Source organism: Drosophila subpulchrella, unplaced genomic scaffold, assembly GCF_014743375.2.
Source record: "Drosophila subpulchrella strain 33 F10 #4 breed RU33 unplaced genomic scaffold, RU_Dsub_v1.1 Primary Assembly Seq18, whole genome shotgun sequence".
NCBI lineage: Eukaryota > Metazoa > Arthropoda > Insecta > Diptera > Drosophilidae > Drosophila > Drosophila subpulchrella.
Genome location: NW_023665515.1, coordinates 571,848 through 591,579, shown reverse-complemented (window position 1 = coordinate 591,579; position 19,732 = coordinate 571,848). Strand labels below are relative to the sequence as shown.

The 19,732-nt window shown below is 36.7% G+C and overlaps 1 protein-coding gene across 1 annotated transcript; it reads left to right on the top strand.

The window, feature by feature from the left end:
- Positions 1-18,265: 18,265 nt before the first annotated feature.
- LOC119559151 lies at positions 18,266-19,145 on the top strand. Its single transcript, XM_037872222.1, has 2 exons — positions 18,266-18,390; positions 18,445-19,145. Exons 1-2 carry the CDS (start codon positions 18,339-18,341, stop codon positions 19,011-19,013), a joined length of 621 nt encoding a protein of 206 aa, XP_037728150.1. The 5' UTR covers positions 18,266-18,338; the 3' UTR covers positions 19,014-19,145.
- The last annotated feature ends 587 nt before the right edge of the window (positions 19,146-19,732 follow it).

Sequence of the window (19,732 nt, the reverse complement as noted above, 5' to 3'; positions counted from 1 at the left end):
GCCACGCCCACTCTAACGCCCACAAACCGCCCAATCCTGTGGCGCCCACAATTTTCATGCTAGATACAAAATTTTAACCGAACTGTATTGGTCTCGTCAATACCTATCGATTGACCCAAAAAAAAGTTTGACACGCCCACTTTATCGCCCGCAAACCGCCCCCAAACTTCAAAAAATCTTAAATATCAACGTGGATATCTCGGAAAATATCAAAGATAGAGAAATGGGATTTCAGATTTAGATTCCGGTGGCTTGAGCGCAGCGCAAGTTTGTCACGCGAATATGCCACGCCCACTCTAACGCCCACAAGCCGCCCAAGCCTGTGGCGCCCACAATTTTCATGCTAGATAAAGACTGAAATGTATTGGTCTTGTCAATACCTATCGATTGATCCAAAAAAACTTTGACACGCCCACTCTAACGCCTTAACAACGCTTAAATCTGTCTACCGCCGGTAGGTGGCGCATTTCAATCTCGCTTTGCTGCTTGCATATCTCCTTTTTCCTTTGGTCCCTTTAGCTGAGTAACGGGTATCTGATAGTCGAGGTACTCGACTATAGCGTTCTTCCTCGTTTTACAATAAATACTTAATCTATCGTGTTTATATGTTTATCTTATAATCTAATTTTAAATATTGGTTGTTGTTTAAGATATTAACAAAGAATTATCTTACAGTTTGGCCATCCTGACATTTAATCGACTCGATTATATCTCTATCTAAATTTTACGTTTTCTTAAATTGAATCTTGGATAATTCTTTTGTGTCCTGTTATTTTTAACATATCTGCAATATTTATTATTGCTTTTAACCTCTGAGCTCGTTTCATTGTATTCTTTTTCTTTAATTTGGTTTTGCATTTCAACTTCCTTTCCTTGCTTTTCAATATCATCATCTAAGTCTTGCTTTTTAATTTCATCGTCTAAATCTTGCATTTCATTTTCATCGTCTAAATCTTGCTTTTCAATATCATCGTCTAAGTCTTGCTTTTCAATTTCATCGTCCAAATCTGTCGTTTCGCTTTCTTCTTCTAAGTCTTTCGTTTCACTTTCTTTCCATAACTTCATATTCGCCGCTTCCCATATTCCTTTATAAGGTATTTGTGATAATTGATATCCTTCGACATCTGATACTGCGTATCTATCATTTTCTAAAGCCTCATCCACTTTGTACGGACCTTTATATTTCGGTATTACCTTCTTGCATGCCTCTGGTACACTAACAACATTTTTCAAAACAACGTAGTCACCTCTTTTAAATATTTTAAAAATTCTACCCTTATATTTAATTTGTTCATTGTATTTTTGACTATTTATTATTTTATTGCTTGCATTGTTTCTTATCTCAATAAGATTTCTTTCTCGATTCCATTCGTCCAACTCTTCTTTTAAGAAGTCGATTACTACTCCTCTTTGGCTTACACCAAATAGTAACTCGCTTGCTGTTGTTCCAGTACTTTTATGTGACGTGTTGTTTAAAGCAAACTTTATTTCTGGAGGTACAATGTCTATAGTTTTCTCTGATCCTGCACTCGTTAATTTGGCTAACATCCGTGAACCGGTGGATTCTTTTATATGCTTTATATTATGGGTTTACAGAATTACTTTAAAGTCTTTTGAAGTGAATGCGGTTCCCCGATCTGAAACTATAACCTTAGGACGACTATAAGAAAAAAAGAAATTTGATAAACATTTTGTTGCACGTTTAAAATCAGTTGATTTAGTTCCATATAGTTTTACAAATTTTGAAAATCCATCAACCGCTAGTAAAACATGTTTATTTTGTCCGTTTTTAATTTTTACGGGGCCGAAATGATCTATACGTACTATGTCAAATGGTTTGTCACCCTTTGGTATACCGTGTAATAAACATTCGCGTTTCCCACATTTAGATAAAAATGTTATACATTTTAAACAGTTATGTATGTGTTGTTTAATTTTATCAGATAATTTAGGAAACCAATAAGATCTTATTATAGCATTGTATATTTTTTCATAACCTCTGTGCCCCATGTTGTCATGATATAGCGTTAAAATATTTCTTTCCATGTTTGCTGGCACATAAAATAAAATGTTACCTTTAAATTTTCGATAATCAAGACCATTTCTCATTTCAAACGCATTACTTTCTTCTTTCTCTAATCTTTGACGTATTTCATGGATAGCACTGTCTTTGTTTTGGCAAATTGAAAGGTATTGATCTAACGTGTCTAATACCTATATATTCGAAATTCTACTCAAAGCATCGACATGCTGCATTTTGGTACCATCACGGTGTTCAATATCGTAGTCGAAGTTTTCTAATTCAAGCGCCCATCTAGCAATTCTTGGGTCAATTTCTCTTTTATTTAATGTTCAAGACAATGAACTACAATCTGTAATTATTTTGAATTTCTTTCCCTGTAAGTATATTTTGAACCTTCTTAAAGCATATATTATAGCAAGCGTTTCGAGCTCAAAGCTATGATATCTTGATTCGTAATCTGTCGTTTGTTTTGAGAAGAATAATATTGGATGCATTTTATTGTCGCCTTTTCCTTGCATTAATATTGCTGCAAACCCAATTGAACTGGCGTCGCAATGCAGTTCTGTTTCATGTTTTAGATCGTATATAGAAAGGATTGGAGCATTTGTTAACATGTTCTTCAGGTTTTCGAAACACTGAAATTTATCTTCACCAAACTCGAACTTTGCATCCTTTTTAATGATATTATAAAGTGGTTTTGCTTTAATCGAGAATTCTTTTATAAACTTTCTAAAATAGGAAAAGAGTCCTAAAAAGCTGTGCACTTCTTTTGCATTTTTTGAAATCGGGAAGTTTGTTATTGCTTCTATATTTTTGTTATCTGACTATATTCCTTTCTTTTATACAATATAGCCAAGATACTTACACTGTTCTTTCATAAACCTACTGTTCGTACCCAAAGGTACTCAACATGACTACACCCAACAAATCAAGCAGTAGCCAAGTTGGGAACAGTACCAGGCGCTCAGTAGTACTCACTGCAGATGAGAATTGCTGATCAGCATATTATAGGTCTCACTAACTCACCATCTCACCGTCACAACGATACGCTGACCCGCCAATGCAGTCAGCACATTTGCGGTGTCAGCCGAGCCAACTACGCAACTGCTACCATAATCATAATTCCGTGACCTACTTTAGACTATAGCTTACTTCACTAATCATTACACTAAGCTTCCGTGTTCCAAGTAGTATATAATAATGTCTCAAATGAACAATAAATCAGTTATCAACACACCTCATAACTCCGCGGTTCTACTTCCTACCTCTAGGAATAGGGCTCGTAATACACTATCTCAACTAGCAGCTAACCACGTTAGCTCAACCTCAGCGCAGTTCAGCATCGCCTGTGGTCCGGCATTGCAGTAACCATCGTTACCATTGCCGCGACGCGATCGTCCTGCAGGTGTCTACTTCGGGTAGGCACAAACATTGGTGACCCCGACGTGATCCTTTACCAACAAAGGATCACATTTCAGCAACCCCCTTCCTACCAAAAGCTGAACCTCTGACTGGTGAGAAGACCCGTTAAGTTCACTACATCCACCCGCCCTGGAAACCCTAGCTCATACAGCTTCACAGGATACGCGTCGTCATCCAGCGTCACAGGATCGTCAGCTTTATCCAGCTTCACAGGATACGCTTCTTCTTCCAGCGACACAGGAACTCAGCTTAATCCAGCTTCACAGGATACGCTTCTTCTTCCAGCGTCACAGGAACTCAGCTTCATCCAGTTTCACTGGATACGCTTCTTCTTCCAGCGTCACAGGAACTCAGCTTAATCCAGCTTCACAGGATACGCTTCTTCTTCCAGCGTCACAGGAACTCAGCTTAATCCAGCTTTACAGGATACGTTTCGTCATCCAGCGTCACAGAATCGTCAGCTTTATCCAGCTTCACAGGATACGCGTCTTCTTCCAGCGTCACAGGAACTCAGCTTTATCCAGCTTCACAGGATACGCTTCTTCTTCCAGCGTCACAGGAACTCAGCTTTATCCAGCTTCACAGGATACGCTTCTTCTTCCAGCGACACAGGAACTCAGCTTTATCCAGCTTCACAGGATACGCTTCTTCTTCCAGCGTCACAGGAACTCAGCTTTATCCAGCTTCACAGGATACGCTTCTTCTTCCAGCGTCACAGGAACTCAGCTTTATCCAGCTTCACAGGATACGCTTCTTCTTCCAGCGTCACAGGAACTTAGCTTTATCCAGCTTCACAGGATACGCTTCTTCTTCCAGCGTCACAGGAACTCAGCTTAATCCAGCTTCACAGGATACGCTTCTTCTTCCAGCGTCACAGGAACTCAGCTTTATCCAGCTTCACAGGATACGCTTCTTCTTCCAGCGTCACAGGAACTCAGCTTAATCCAGCTTCACAGGATACGCTTCTTCTTCCAGCGTCACAGGAACTCAGCTTTATCCAGCTTCACAGGATACGCTTCTTCTTCCAGCGTCACAGGAACTCAGCTTAATCCAGCTTCACAGGATACGCTTCTTCTTCCAGCGTCACAGGAACTCAGCTTTATCCAGCTTCACAGGATACGCTTCGTCATCCAGCGTCACAGGATCGTTAGCTTTATCCAGCTTCACAGGATACGCTTCGTCATCCAGCGTCACAGGAACGTCAGTTTCATCCAGCTTCACAGGATTCTTTGTTTCCAAGACACACAACATGTCTACTTCATTCATATATGAAACAAGTCACACAAGAATCGATTTACACAATCGATTACTAGACACCCAAAACGAGCTGCAAGGGAAAATCCAACAGCTCATTAAGAATTATGGCAAGGATTCTGTCGACCGACGCCACCGAGACGGCTATTATGCCGAAGGTCCACATACCATAGACGTGTCAAATGATCAAGTTCTACGAGGGCACAATGTCAGTCCCCACGGTAATGTCAATTTTATCGCAAAGGGGAGTGTTAAGCAGCATCAAGAAGATGTGAAGGACCTGAATCACAAACAGGAACCGCCGCAGTTGAAGGAAAGATCCTCCTTGGTCATTGATTTGTTAGGTGCTTTCTATACAATTCGGCCAAGGGCTGACCGACATCACGCCCTTAATTGAGGGTACCTCTCAATGGGGGGGAGAATGTTCGTACCCAAAGGTACTCAACATGACCACACCCAACAAATCAAGCAGTAGCCAAGTTGGGAACAGTACCAGGCGCTCAGTAGTACTCACTGCAGATGAGAATTGCTGATCAGCATATTATAGGTCTCACTAACTCACCATCTCACCGTCACAACGATACGCTGACCCGCCAATGCAGTCAGCACATTTGTGGTGTCAACCGAGCCAACTACTCAACTGCTACCATAATCATAATTCCGTGACCTACTTTAGACTATAGCTTACTTCACTAATCATTACACTAAACTTCCGTGTTCCAAGTAGTATGTAATAATGTCTCAAATGAACAATAAATCAGTTATCAACACACCTCATAACTCCGCGGTTCTACTTCCTACCTCTAGGAATAGGGCTCGTAATACACTATCTCAACTAGCAGCTAACCACGTTAGCTCAACCTCGGCGCAGTTCAGCATCGCCTGTGGTCCGGCATTGCAGTAACCATCGTTACCATTGCCGCGACGCGATCGTCCTGCAGGTGTCTACTTCGGTTAGGCACAAACACCTACACTTGTCAATCCTAAGTTCCAATTTATTCCTTATTAATCTTTGAAAAACTTCCGTCAACGTAATTAAATGTTCCTCAACTGACTTTGACGCTATCATTATATCATCTAAGTAAATGGCAACCTTTCCAGCTCTTATCATATTATCAAACACCCTATTTACGAGTCTTTGAAATGTGGCTGACGCGTTTCTCAGACCGAATGGCATTTTAATAAATTCGAACTGACCCATGGGCGTTACGAACGACGTATACTTTACAGAATCCTCGTTAACTTCGATTTGATGAAAAGCACTTTTTAGATCTAGCAGTGTAAATATTTATTTGTTTGCAAAAGTATCTATCAGATCCTCGATCAACGGTAAAGGGTAATTATCTTTATGAGTATTAATACCCGTTACTCGTAGAGTAAAAGGGTATACTAGATTCGTCGGTAAGTATGTAACAGGCAGAAGGAAGCGTTTCCGACCCCATAAAGTATATATATTCTTGATCAGGATCACTAGCCGAGTCGATCTAGCCATGTCCGTCTGTCCGTCTGTCCGTCTGTCCGGATGAACGCTAAGATCTTGGAAACTATGAGAGCTAGGCTATTGAGATTACGCCCACAAACCGCCCAAAACTGTGGCTCCTACAGTTTTGATGCTAGAATAAAAATTTTAACTGAAATGTATTGTTCTCATCAATACCTATCGATTGACCCTAAAAAAGTTTGACACGCCCACTTTATCGCCCACAAACCGCCCCCAAACTTCAAAAAATCGTAAATATCAACGTGGATATCTCGGAAACTATCAAAGATAAAGAATCGGGATCTCATATTTAGATTCCGTAGCTTTGTACGCAGCGCAATTTTGTCACGCCAATATGCCACGCCCACTCTAAAGCCCACAAACCGCCCAAACCTGTGGCGCCCACAATTTTAATGCTAGATACAAAATTTTAACTGAACTGTATTGGTCTCGTCATACCTATCGATTGGCCCAAAATTTGCCACGCCCACCCTAACGCCCATACCGCTTAAATCTGTCTACCGCCGGTAGGTGGCGCATTTCAATCTTGCTTTGCTGCTTGCTTATTTCCATTTTTCTTTGGTCCTTTTAGCTGAGTAACGGGTATCTGATAGTCGAGGCACTCGACTATAGCGTTCTTCCTTGTTTTATTTAATGTTCTGCAGTTAACACATAATCTTATATTACCTGTCTTTTTTCTGACCAATACAAATGGAGAAGCAAACTCTGACTGACTTGGCCTAATTATTTCATTCTTTATTAACTCATCTAATATTTCTTGGACTTTTTTTTTCTGCGTACGATAATCGGCGGGTCTTATAATGGAAAGGCTTTTCGTTATTAAAAATCAATTTTAAATGGCATTTAGTTTCCGGCATCTCAGGGACTTCAGTATTTAAATAATATTGCTTAAAGATTTGTTGTAACTTAAAATGATATTTTAAATGTATGTTAGTATTGTTAATAATTAATGTATTTTCCTCTTTATCTAATTCAATTGCCTTTAAGTTTCGACATTCACTTTCTATTTCGGAAATACACTGGTCGGCATACGTATTTTGGCAAAACAAAAGTTAAATATACTCATAATTTGAATTTACTTCTTGTAAACTTTTGGCATCAATGGAAAGGTAATTTTAATGCCATTTGAATGGTACAATACATTTCTTAACCCATTCAGTATTTATTGAAAAGGACAAATTTGTGTAAATATACTTAAAAAATTTTTTTTTTAACTTTTTTCCTTGACTTGAAAACTTAAATTTTTTGATGCAAAAAGTTTCTTCAAACAAATATAATAGTAACTGCAAAAAGAATTTTTCAAACATAATTTTGCTTATATTTCTTATGATTTTTTGAAAATGTTTAAAAACATGAATTTGAGCCATATTTTTCTTTTTTTCATACAAATTTTTTCCGACATTGTCATCTTCAAGAAATCATAAAAAATATAAGCAAAATTATGTTTGAAAAATTCTTTTTGCAGTTACTATTATATTTGTTTGAAGAAACTTTTTGCATCAAAAAATTTAAGTTTTCTAGTCGAGGAAAAAAGCTAAAAAGTAAATGTTAACACAAATTCGTCCTTTTCAATAAGTACTGAATGGGTTAAGAAATGTATTGCATCATTAAAACGGCATTTAAATTTCCTCTCCATTGATGCCAAAGTTTACAAGAAGTAAGTTCAAATTATGAGTATATTTAACTTTTGTTTTGTCAAAATACTTATGCCGACCACTGTATGTTCTTCATTTTGGTTCAAGTACAACTCGTTGTACTCACTTACATTTCTTTTGTTTGGTAATTTTTCTTCCTTGTCGTATAGTAGTCTAATTAATTTTTTATTACTTTGCTTACTTTCGTCTTTACTTACTTTGTTTTCTAATCTTAACATACTTTCTTTTATTAACACAAATCTTTCCTTTTCTAAAAAATCTGTTCCCAATATTGCAGGATATTCCATTGTTTCATAAGGTACAACAAAAAAATCTTTATTAAATTATTGGTTTTTAAATATGATCTTACATTTAACTATTCCAATGATAATCAGTTTACTTTTATTTATCCCATAGTAGTTTTTTAAAAAATTATAACTCTCGATAAATTCGGTTGGTACATGTTCTTCACGTATAAGAGAAATGGGACTTCCCGTGTCGATTAGGGTTTCCAATGAGAAGATAAGATTGTTAATTTGTTTAGTAAATAAGTACTCCATTTTTCTTACAAATGAATTTGAATTGTTTGTGCTCTCCAGTGGGTTAAAACTCTTGCGATTCGAGCGACGAAACAGGATCCAGGTTCCCTCTTGCTTTTGCGACATTCATTGGCCATGTGTCCCTTTGAATTGCAATTATAACACCTAATTACAATTGCAGATTTATTGGTGTCTGCCTGCAGCGTAACTTTGTTGTTGTTGTTGACAAAAATCTGCTTCAACTGCTGTATTTGAAAATCGTTGAATTTTTGCCTGGTTGCGTAGCGCATAATCCGGTATTCCGTCAATCAAGTGCTCCAGTAGTTCTTCTTGACTTATATTTATTTTACTTGATAATATTAGTTTTTTGTAGAAATATTCTTGAAATGATTCATCACTTTGCCAAATTTTCTTTTCAAACTTACGTTTCATTGCAAGTTGAGACTCACGATTATCAAAAATGTTTTCCATTTCATAAAGCAATTCATTTAATGTCGTTGTCATCAACTCCGAGAAGCTCTGTAGCCATTTGGCAGATTTTCCTTTTAAACGATTGGAAATTAATGCACGTACACTGTGATCATCAAGTTGATAAACATTTTGCACAGATATAATTTGTTTTTAAATTGGTGAATGTCGGTATCACCATCCATGGGGTCAAGTTCTGACACTAAATCCTTAAGATGAGTAAACGGGATATTTTTGTTGATTAGTGCATCGGCTGGTTTTTCCTTTTTGGTCATATTTAATATTTTGTTTTCCTTCGTTGAAATTTGTAATTCCCTTTTTAATAGTTCCACTTCTCGCATCATTAAATCCCATTTCATGTCTTCGTAGTCCTGCTTAATTTTGTTCAGATTTTGTTCAGATTTTGTTCATATGAAATTCCTATATTTACTTTCGGCTTAGTTGTAGATGTAGTAATCGTAAGTACTTCTTGTAGATATTCTTCGTTCTCGCTTTCGTATGTCGTCTCGGCAATTACTTGTTTCAATTTCTCTTGATTATTTCCTTCGTTTCCATTCCGTACCACTTTATTCTCAGTTTTCTTCTTCCGTTGTTCATATATCCATCTTTGTCTTCCATTTCATAACCTTGTTGCTTTTCGTTATCTGGCATGTTGAAACGAACTATTTTCGACCGTTCTACGCGCTACTTAAACGAAGCGACTAGACCAGAGATATTGTACGTTCGTCCCACCGAATTTATGTTGCAAAATGCAAGATATCCGATTTGGACAAATCGGAAAACTTTATTGCTTGTCTTGGACTGGAATTTTAACCTCGTCAGCTAGTTGCGGTGGCTTACATCGCTTCTTTAAATGGGAGCCCACTTTCTTACTTTATCTAATTTTAATATTCTTGTCAATGATCCTTTAAAAAATTATTTGTATCAGCCCAAGACAAACAATAAAGTTTTTCGATTTGTCCCAATCGGGTATCTTTCATTTTGCAACATAAATTTGGTGGGACGAACGTACAATATCACTGGGCTAGTCGCGTCGTTTAAGTAGGGCGTAGAACTGTCGAAAACAGTTCGTTACAACAAATTTTAAAAATAATAACAAGAAAAGACTGCTTTGATTTTTATTTAATATAAACTGTTTTAATTAATTGTAGGGAAACCCATGGAGGTCCAACGTCAAAATTTATATGGTTCAACAAGGATTATGCTTAGAACATTATACTAATTTTTTATACAAATTAAAAATGCCGATTTGCAGAAAAACGCGATAGAATTTTTTTTTTAAAGTTTGGAATATTAGTTGCTTGGAAACTGTTATGGGAGTTATTTTTATCTGAAAGGTTGGCAAAAATAATAATTAAGGAGAATTTGGTTTTCTTTTTTACACCATGTAATTTAAAGTTATACACAATCTTAACAAAAAGATAGCATCGCCATATCTTTGCTTCTGTCAAATGGATGAATATTCTTAATATATTTTTAAAATCCTATATAAATGGTATAATAATGAATTCTCGATAGGTTTCACAAAGAATCACTCTTATATATTTATCTTATAATCTAATTTTAAATATTGGTTGTTGTTTAAGATATTAACAAAGAATTATTTTACAATAACTTCATATATAACTATAAAAGCTATAATACTGGGATTAGGTGCAGCGCAAGTTTGTTTCGTCAGTGTGCCACGCCCCCTTGAACACCCACAAATCGGTCACAAACTTCAACAAATCGTAAATATGAACACTGATATTCGGAATCTAGAAGACAGAGAATTGGGATTTCAGATTTAGATTCCGTACGCAGCGCAAGTTTGTCACGCGAATATGCCACGCCTACTCTAACGCTCATAAACCGCCCAAGCCGCCCAAGCCTGTGGCGCGCACAATTTTCATGCTACAAACAAAATGTTAACTGAAATGTATTAATCTCGTCTATACCTATCGATTACCTAAAGAAAGTTTGCCACGCCCACTCTAATGCCCACAAGCCGCCCAACACAATGGCGCCCAAAATTTTTTTGCAAGAAAAACATTTTAACTGAAATGTATTATTCCCGTCAACACCTATCAATTGACTTAAAAAAAATTGCCACGCCCGCTCTAACTCCCTTAACGCTTAATTCTGTCTACCGCCCACGAAACCATATATTGAGATCGCGGGTAGGAGGCGCATTTCAATCTCGATTTGCTGCTTGCATATCTCTATTTCCCTTTGGTCCCTTAAGCTGAGTAACGGGTATCTGATAGTCGAGGTACTCGACTATAGCGTTCTTCCTTGTTTTTATATTAATTTCTTCGTGTACCAGCAGACTCCTCCCTTTTAAATTTCTCCAATTGACTTGTTTTCCGTTTGGCAACAAACCCAGCTGATTGACAGTAAGACCAGGCTACATGCACTGCGAGTGAACTTTGAAAACTTCGGTCACACTACAAAGAATACGATTTTTCGACTTGTATAACTCTAGCCGATCTGAGTTCTAGGCTAAATACACAGACACATATAAACATATAGTAGCCCTAATCATTTTCTTAAAATTTGGTTAAATTCAAGTTGTTTTCAAAACAAGAACGAAATGTTATACATTTACAAATTCAATTTGTTCTCAAGAACCCAATAATCTCAAAATGTTCTTAAAGTAAGAACGGAAAGGATTAAAAATAGGACAAAAAGTGAGTTGCATTTCGACTTAAAATGTATTGTTGTGGATTTTTTATAACGCGTTAGTCTCTGTCGGTTGACAGTTAACACGCGTTAGACCCTTCTTCTTTGCTCTTCTTCTTCTGAACCATTCGATTGGCACATTTCATGGAAATGGAAAGTAAAAGTGACGAGCAGTTGTTAAAGATCTTGAAGGATATTGAAATGGAGTCCGTAAGAAACAAGACGTGGGGTGGGTGCCTTTTGTGCCACTTGGGAAATAGAACTGCTTAAGCCTAGCATAACTAATGCACCGCTCGAAACTGCCTCCAGAAATTAAACGCCATTTTGGCGTCAACCTTTTTTCAAAACGCTCAGTCAGGTTTTTTCAGGCTGAGCGAATGCCATCATGTGAGAGCTTCGCCACTAGTTTTTTAACTTAGGTGGAACAATTTTTCAACGGGCGTTAAACTCGGATTGTCTTTCTATATCGTCGTGAAAAGGTCCCGGAAAGTCGGCCAGTGAAGATAATCGCCAGAGAAAACCTCTGTGTCGATGGGAGAGAGCCGTCAGCCATAAGACGTGGAACTTTGGGAATCTCCTGTTTGAGCTTGAGTCACACAGTTAGCTGTAGCCATAAATTGGTCGAATTTTAATTCAGAAGTACGGAATCGGAATCGGGCTAGAAACTAATATACGGTCATACTGTGGAATAGGGAAATTCAATAATTAACTATAGTCGAGTACCTCGACTATCAGTTACCCGTTACTCAGCTAGAGGGACCAAAGGGAAATTGAGATAGGCAAGCAGCAAAGCGAGATTGAAATGCGCCACCTACCGGCGGTAGACAGACTTAAGCGGTATGGGCGTTAGAGTGGGCGTGGCAACATTTTTTTGGATCAATCGATAGGTATTGACGAGACCAATACATTTCAGTTAACATTTTTTATATAGCATGATATAGCTCTCACAGTTTCTGAGATCTCAGCGTTCATCCGGACAGACGAACAGACGGACATGGCTAGATCGACTCGGTTAGTGATCCTGATCATGAATATATATACTTTATGGGGTCGGAAACGCTTCCTTCTGCCTGTCACATACTATCCGACGAATCTAGTATACCCTTTTACTCTACGAGTAATATAGGTTTTTCGAATATTTGTAAAAAATTACGGACTTAAGTTTTTTTTTGTTTGGAAGGAGCATTTATTGTGAGCCCTTAACCCACTGCGCGCTAGAGAAAATGTCGCTGCACATATGTATGTACAATGTACATTTGTAGGGTCCAATAGCGGAATAGCGTTGAAATTAAAAAAGTGTTTGCGGGAATTGTGTAAACTTCGCGTATGTTTGTTTGTCTGTGCGTTTGTTTGTCACCTGCACAACTTAATTTGTGGATATTGTAACTTTGTTTTAAGTTTTATAAATAATTTAGCAGTAACGGTGGACCGAGAAAAGTAGTTGGACTGGATTGTTTTGGGAAAAATAGTTAAAGTGGACTGTATTAAAATATTTATGTACGTAAATATAAACACGAAGCTGGAACACATTAAAAAACAAGATAGATCGCTATAGTCAAGTGTCTTGACTATTAGATACCCGTTACTCAGCTTTTAAATTGAAAATTTATAAAAGTTAGGTTAAAATGTTAAGACTGGAATACGCTTTGAAGTTTCTCAAAAAATTGCATTAGGCACAAGGCTTTCGCAATGCTGTAGTCAGTCGTAGACTTATGGGAAAACAGAAAGACTGGCAGCGCTGTTACGCGCACAAATTTCTAACACCGTCTAAACGAACTTTCGTCTCTTTCTTTTCGCGTATGTTCCCTGCAAGCATTTTCTATGGCGGAAGACCCCTTCGGTTCTGCAGTAGGGACGCGGTGACATGGCTCAAGGCAAAAAGCTTTTTTGTGCCTAAAAAGCTGTGCCGCTGTTGACGTCAGCAGAGAAAACGATCGTGCAACAAAGAGAGGTAGATACTCAGAGTTCCCTCTCTTTCTTTGTCTTATAATCTGCCTGCACTCGGCGCTCTTAGAGACAAATTTCGGCCGATCCGTTATTTCTTTTGCGTCTCATTGTTATGTTCGGCTAGCGACTAACATTTCGGCAGAAAATTTTTCGTGGAGCAGCGACATGTGAATGCCCTAATATTTTAGGAGCATTATTGTGTATCGAAAAAAAAACTAATATTGTTTTATAAAATAAAATTATTTGATTATAGTAAAATTAAGTAAATTGAATTTACTTATAATGTTATGTTTACTTATTATGCATTTTCATTACAATATACTTTTTTAGTTTACTTATAGAAATTTAGTCCGTTAAAATTTATTTAAATACTAAAAACATTTTAGTATTAACGTTTTTAAAAAATTCATATTGTATTTTTTACTCAAGAAGTAAAAATTATATAGTCGAATATTTTTCGCCTTAGAAAGGGTATATGTAGGTGCAGTGGCACGCGCCAACAGAGAAGAGAAAACAAAAGAAATCAAGTAAAGGGGTGAGAAGAAGACTTGGTGCATTCTGTTTGAGTGATTGAAAGGGAAGCATCCATTTTAATTGTGCGCAGCAGAGTTACTTTAATCGTTTCTTTAAGTTAATATAATAAAGTCAGGTAAGAGCTACATTAAGTTTAAGGTGCTGTGCATTGATCTTAGTTTAAAGTACGTAAATTTTGAAGGAATGTTTTGATGAAATGTTTTGTGCCAGAAAAAGTCCCTCAAAGGGGGTATACACAGCTCTAAAAGGTAAATATACAAATAAACAAGTAATACGCATTTTTTAATCATATGCCCATACATTTTTTCAAGAGCGTTGGCCAAGGACTTTGAGGACCCGGACAAATGTTTGAGGAAGGCGATGACGAACGTGAAAAACAAACTAACAGAACAAAAAAAACAGAAATACTAACAATAATTGTCCCTTAATTGAAAATCTGAATAATACGATCTAATTAAAATGAATTTAAATGTAATTAAAAATGTATGTATTTTAAATTCTATATTTTCATAAGTGAAAACTGATTGGAAAAATTCGAATTTTCACAAGTGATTTCACTTGGGACGTGTCACCGGCACGTGACAGGCCATACGAAAAATGCCCTTCAGTTCTGCAGTAGGGACGCGGTGACATGGGTCAAGGCAAAAAGCTTTTTTGTTTTTTTTTGTGCCTAAAACGCTGTGCCGCTGTTGACGTCAGCAGAGAAGTCGGCGCAGCGTAGAAGACTGCCTACGAAAACGATCGTGCAACAAAGAGAGGCAGACATTTGGAGATTTCCCTCTCTTTCTTGTCTTATAATCTGCCTGCACTCCGCGCTTGCAGAGACAAATTTCGGCCGGTTCGTTATTTTTTTTTTTTGCGTCTCCGTTATGTTCGGCTAGCGACTAATATTTCGGCGGAAAAATTTTCGTGGAGCAGCGACATGTGAATGCCATAATATATTAGAAGCATTATTGTATATCGAAAAAACCACTAATATTGTTTTATAAAAGTAAACTTTTTGATTATAGTAAAATTTTGTAAATTGAATTTACTTATAATGTTATGTTTATTTATTATAAATTTTTATTACAATATAATTTTTTAGTTAAGTTATATAAATTTAGTCCACTAAAATTGATTTAAATATTTAAAACATTTTAGTATTAACATTTTTAAAAAAATCGTATTGTATTTTTTACTCAAGAAGTAAGAAATATATAGTCGGATATTTTCGCTTTAGAAAGGGTATAAGTGCAGTGCACGCGCCAACAGCGAAGAGAAAACAAAATAAATCAAGTAAAGGGGTGAGAAGAAGACTTGGTGCATTCTGTTTGAGTGATTGAAAGTGAAGCATCCATTTTAATTGTGCGCAGCTGGGTTACTTTAATCGCTTAGTTAATATAATAAAGACAGGTAAGTGCTACATTATGTTTAAGATGTTGTGCATTGATCTTAGTTTAAAGTACGTAAATTTTGAAGGTATTCAATGGGTTCCGTTAGCCGAAAGTGGGTGACAAAATGTTTTGTGGCAAAAAAATCCCTCAAAGGGTTTATACACAGCTCTAAAAGGTAAATATACAAATAAACAAGTAAAACGCATTTTTTAATCATATGTCCATACATATGTTTAGGAGCGTTGGCCAAGGATTCGAAGGACCCGGACAAAGGTTTAAGGAAGGCGATGACCAATGTAAAAATCCAATAACGTAACATAAAACTAGGCTTACTATAAAATTTGTCCTTTAACAGATAACCTAAATAACACTATTTAATTAAAATGAATTTAAAAGTAAATAAAAATGTATGTATTTTAAATTCTATATTTTCAAAAGTGAAAACTTATGGAAAAATTCTGATTTTCAAAAGTGATTTCACTTGGGACGTGTCTCTTGCAAGTGATTTCATAAGTGAAATCTCATGGAAAAAATCTGATTTTCACAAGTGATTTCACTTGGGACGTGTCACCGGCACGTGACAGGCCATACGAAAAATGAGTATAAGGAACAAGTGAAATCCCGTAAGACTTCGAAAAATTTTCATTTCAATTTTCACTTGTGAAAATGCGGACATCCCATACAATTTTATATATGGAGCGTCACTTGTCCTTCACTTGTGCAAGAGGACATGTCCCACGGGATTCACAAGGTGATTCACAAGTGAAACTTTTTTTTGGAACTGAAGGGACTCTGTTAAGTGACTTCTAGAAGATGAAAACAATCGTCCACTTCGGCGACACTTCTCAAAGTCACTTCTGCGTTACTTCTGGAAGTGTCGCCGAAGTCACTTCTGGAAGTATCTCCGAAGTGACTCCGAGAAGTGCCGGTGGCACATTTCTTCCCGACGGGAGTCAATTCCGCGATCCGAATGCGATATCGCCGAAGTAACTTCTTGAAGTGTCGCCATAGTCACTTCTGCAAGTCACTCAGAAGTGACTTTACATGTGCTTGTAGAAGATACCTAGAAGAGTCTTTCCCAATTGGAAGATCTTGAATTAAACCATATTTTTTTATACTTGCAATATTTTGCAATTATTTTGTGTATAAGGGCTTTGTCCGCTTGTATACAAGATCCCTGGCATGTAGGAAATTTAGCTGAACAATGTTATTTAGGTCCGGCTTCGTCGACATAAGAAATTTACTAATAACCATTTCTAAAAGAACAAGAAAAAAATTGTTTTTTGTTCAGTCAATGTAAAACTAAACTAGAAGACATAACCTTTTGCATTTAAATATGTTGAGAATCGTTGGATGCTAGGTTTCTCCGCAGTTACACGCCAAGTAATGTCCACAGCTAGCTTGTCCGTCAATAGCTTTAAATAATCGTACAGCTCACGATAAGCACGTAATTTCGCACCCTTTGTTGAGAGGGACATTTAAACTCACTGTTCACAGACAAATCGCGCAACGAAATGACGCTCGGGCGAAAAGTAATAGCGTGGGTCAAAAGGAAGACCCGAGAAATTTTCCGAAAAAAGGGGTAACGGAAAATTACCGCGGTCTCTTTTTATCGCGTGTTTTTTCCCACTAATTTTGTTTTTGTAAAATGTATACCATCGTCTTTCTATCGCGCAGAAGTGTCTCAGAAGTTACTTTTTCGCGATCCCGACCCTTTTTGTTTTTGTAAAATGTGTACTATCGTCTTTCTATCGTCCAGAAGTAACTTAGAAGCTTATATAGGATATAAAAATAAAAACAATTATCCATTTGACAGAAGCAAAGATATGACGATGCCCTCATTTTGTTAAGATTGTGTATAACTTTAAATTACATGGTGTATAAAAGAAAAAAAAAATTCTCCTTAATTATTATTTTTGCCAACCTTTCAGATAAAAAGAACTCCCATAACAGTTTCCAAGCAAATTATAGTCCAAACTTAAAAAAAACAAGAAGGGAAGTTTACTTCGTCAAGCCGAAGTTTGTATACCCTTGCAGCTATAATTATTAAATTTAAAAATACAAAAAATGATATTCCCAATAGTATAAGATAATATGTCAAAAAACAACGAAGCTATAATTTGTTTCATATTATTTTTCCACCAATTTTTCGATCGTTCCTATGGCAGCTATATGATATAGTCGTCCGATTTTGATAAAATTGAATTCGAAATTCCGAACTAATAAAAAATGTTATTTCCAAGCGTAGGAGGTTAAATGTTGAAAAACACCGAAGCTATAATTTGTTTAATATTATTTTTCCACCTATTTTCCGATCGTTCCTATAACAGCTATATGATATAGTCGTCCGATTTCGATAAAATTTAATTCGAAATTCAAAACTAATTAAAAAATTTTATTTCCAAGCTTAGGAGGTTATGTGCTTAAAAACACCAAAGATATAATTTAAAAAAAATTTATTTTCGAATTTTCCTATGGGAGCTATAAGATATAGTTGTCCGATCCGGCTGGTTCCGACTTATATACTACCTGCAAATGATATACGACTTTTGGGAAAGTTTCAGCCCGATAGCTTTAAAACTGAGAGACTAGTTTGCGTAGAAACGGACGGACGGACGGATAGACGGACAGACGGACATGGCTAGATCGACTCGTCTAGTCATGCTGATCAAAAATATATATACTTTATAGGGTCGGAAACGTCTCCTTCACTGCGTTGCAAACATCCGACTGAAATCAATTAGGGTATTCAATTGCGTTGCAAAAGTGTAAACTTTGTAAGTTTGCCAGACGAGAATTGTGAACGCCCTCTATTTTGAAATATCGTTGCAGGAAATTGACGTATAAAAGAACGCCAACTTTTAAATTTTTGTGAAAAGAAGGCTATGATATTTTCTGTCATTAAAAATAAATCGCTTTTACGTGTGTAAAATATATGTAACACAACCCAAAATGCCACGTTAAAGTGTAAAGGATGTAATGCTGGAATGGATCATAAACAATGCTGTGCTTGATATTGAAATGACTGAAGGTATAGGTAAAAGAGCTATACATTATTTGCGTAAATTAAATTAAACCATTGTAGATGCTAGTCCGAGGGATCAAGTGGATGAAGAAATTGATGAAATAATGGAGACCCTTAGTTATGATATTAGTCTTATTCAATCGTTTCGTCGAGGAGACTTTTTTCGGATTAAAAAATCCCCTGATTGGCGAGATAACATCCTGAGCTCTTTTAGTAATGAACGTTTTATGCAAATGTTAAGGGTGTCCAAAGATCAGTTTTTAATGTTGTTGGATCTTATAAGAAACGACGTAATATTTCAATCGACTGGAACCAAAATGCAACATCCTATAGACTTGCAACTAGCAATAGTTTTGTTTCGATTGGGCTCGTCAGGGAACAGCGCTTCCGTAAGAAAAATCTCTACAACATTTGGGGTCGGTGATGGTGGGACATTAGCACTATTTACGAAACGAGTTTTTACTGCCATTTTGCGACTTTCAAGGAAGTATATTTACTGGCCCAAAAGAGAAGAGCGCGAGGAGATAGTTTCAAATACCTTCCATGAGTTGCCCTACTGCATTGGCTATATTGATGGCAGCAAAATAAAACTTTTTGAAAAGCCTCCAAAAAATCATGATGTTTTATAATTCATAACATTTTGCTGACTGATCACGATATACCGGACCAACACGTACATCTAAATGAATTGCAGAACGGCAATGAATCAGAAATAGGAAATACTCGAAATTCTGCTGCCGCCGAAAATAAAAGGAATAACTTGTACCATCTGATGTTTAATTAATAAATAAAATGGTTTTTTTAAGATTTATTTTTCATTTCCAGCTCCATCTTCAACATTCGCTCTTTGTGTTCTAATTCCATTTTCAGTTTTTTCAAATCATTGTCCAAGCGCTTTTCTTCTTATTCCATTTTCCGGTTGTCTAGTTCTTTGGCCCACATAAACTTCTCCCTTTCCAGACCAAGCGTATCCTGCCTAAATTTCATTCTTTCAGAGTCCATTTCTATTAGTTTCGCCATTGCAGTTTTGTCTGTCTTCCGTTTAGATTTACCTTCAAAGGACAAATCCGAAGCGATATCTATATCAACTTTTACTTCAGGAATCTCTATTATGTTTCCTTCAGAATTTTGCGATTCACGTGCCACTACCTCCAAATCTTTTTGCACAGAGAATATTGATCGTAGTAAGAAGTACTTTGGATATTTAAGATTTTTGCTGCGAAAATATTTTAGATAGTTTAAATTAACTTTTAAAATATAAATGTTACCCTCAATGGTTGTTTCAGAATCTTCCTCCTCTATTCCTGCTCCTGTTGACTTACAAAAGTTTTCGGCCTTTCGCCAAGCT

Excerpts from the sequence above, each read along its gene's own strand:
- LOC119559151 (XM_037872222.1), top strand. The coding sequence starts at position 18,339 with ATGCTGGAATGGATCATAAACAATGCTGTGCTTGATATTGAAATGACT. Across the intron at positions 18,391-18,444 it reads TGATATTGAAATGACTGAAG|ATGCTAGTCCGAGGGATCAA; the intron begins GTATAGGTAAAA and ends AAACCATTGTAG.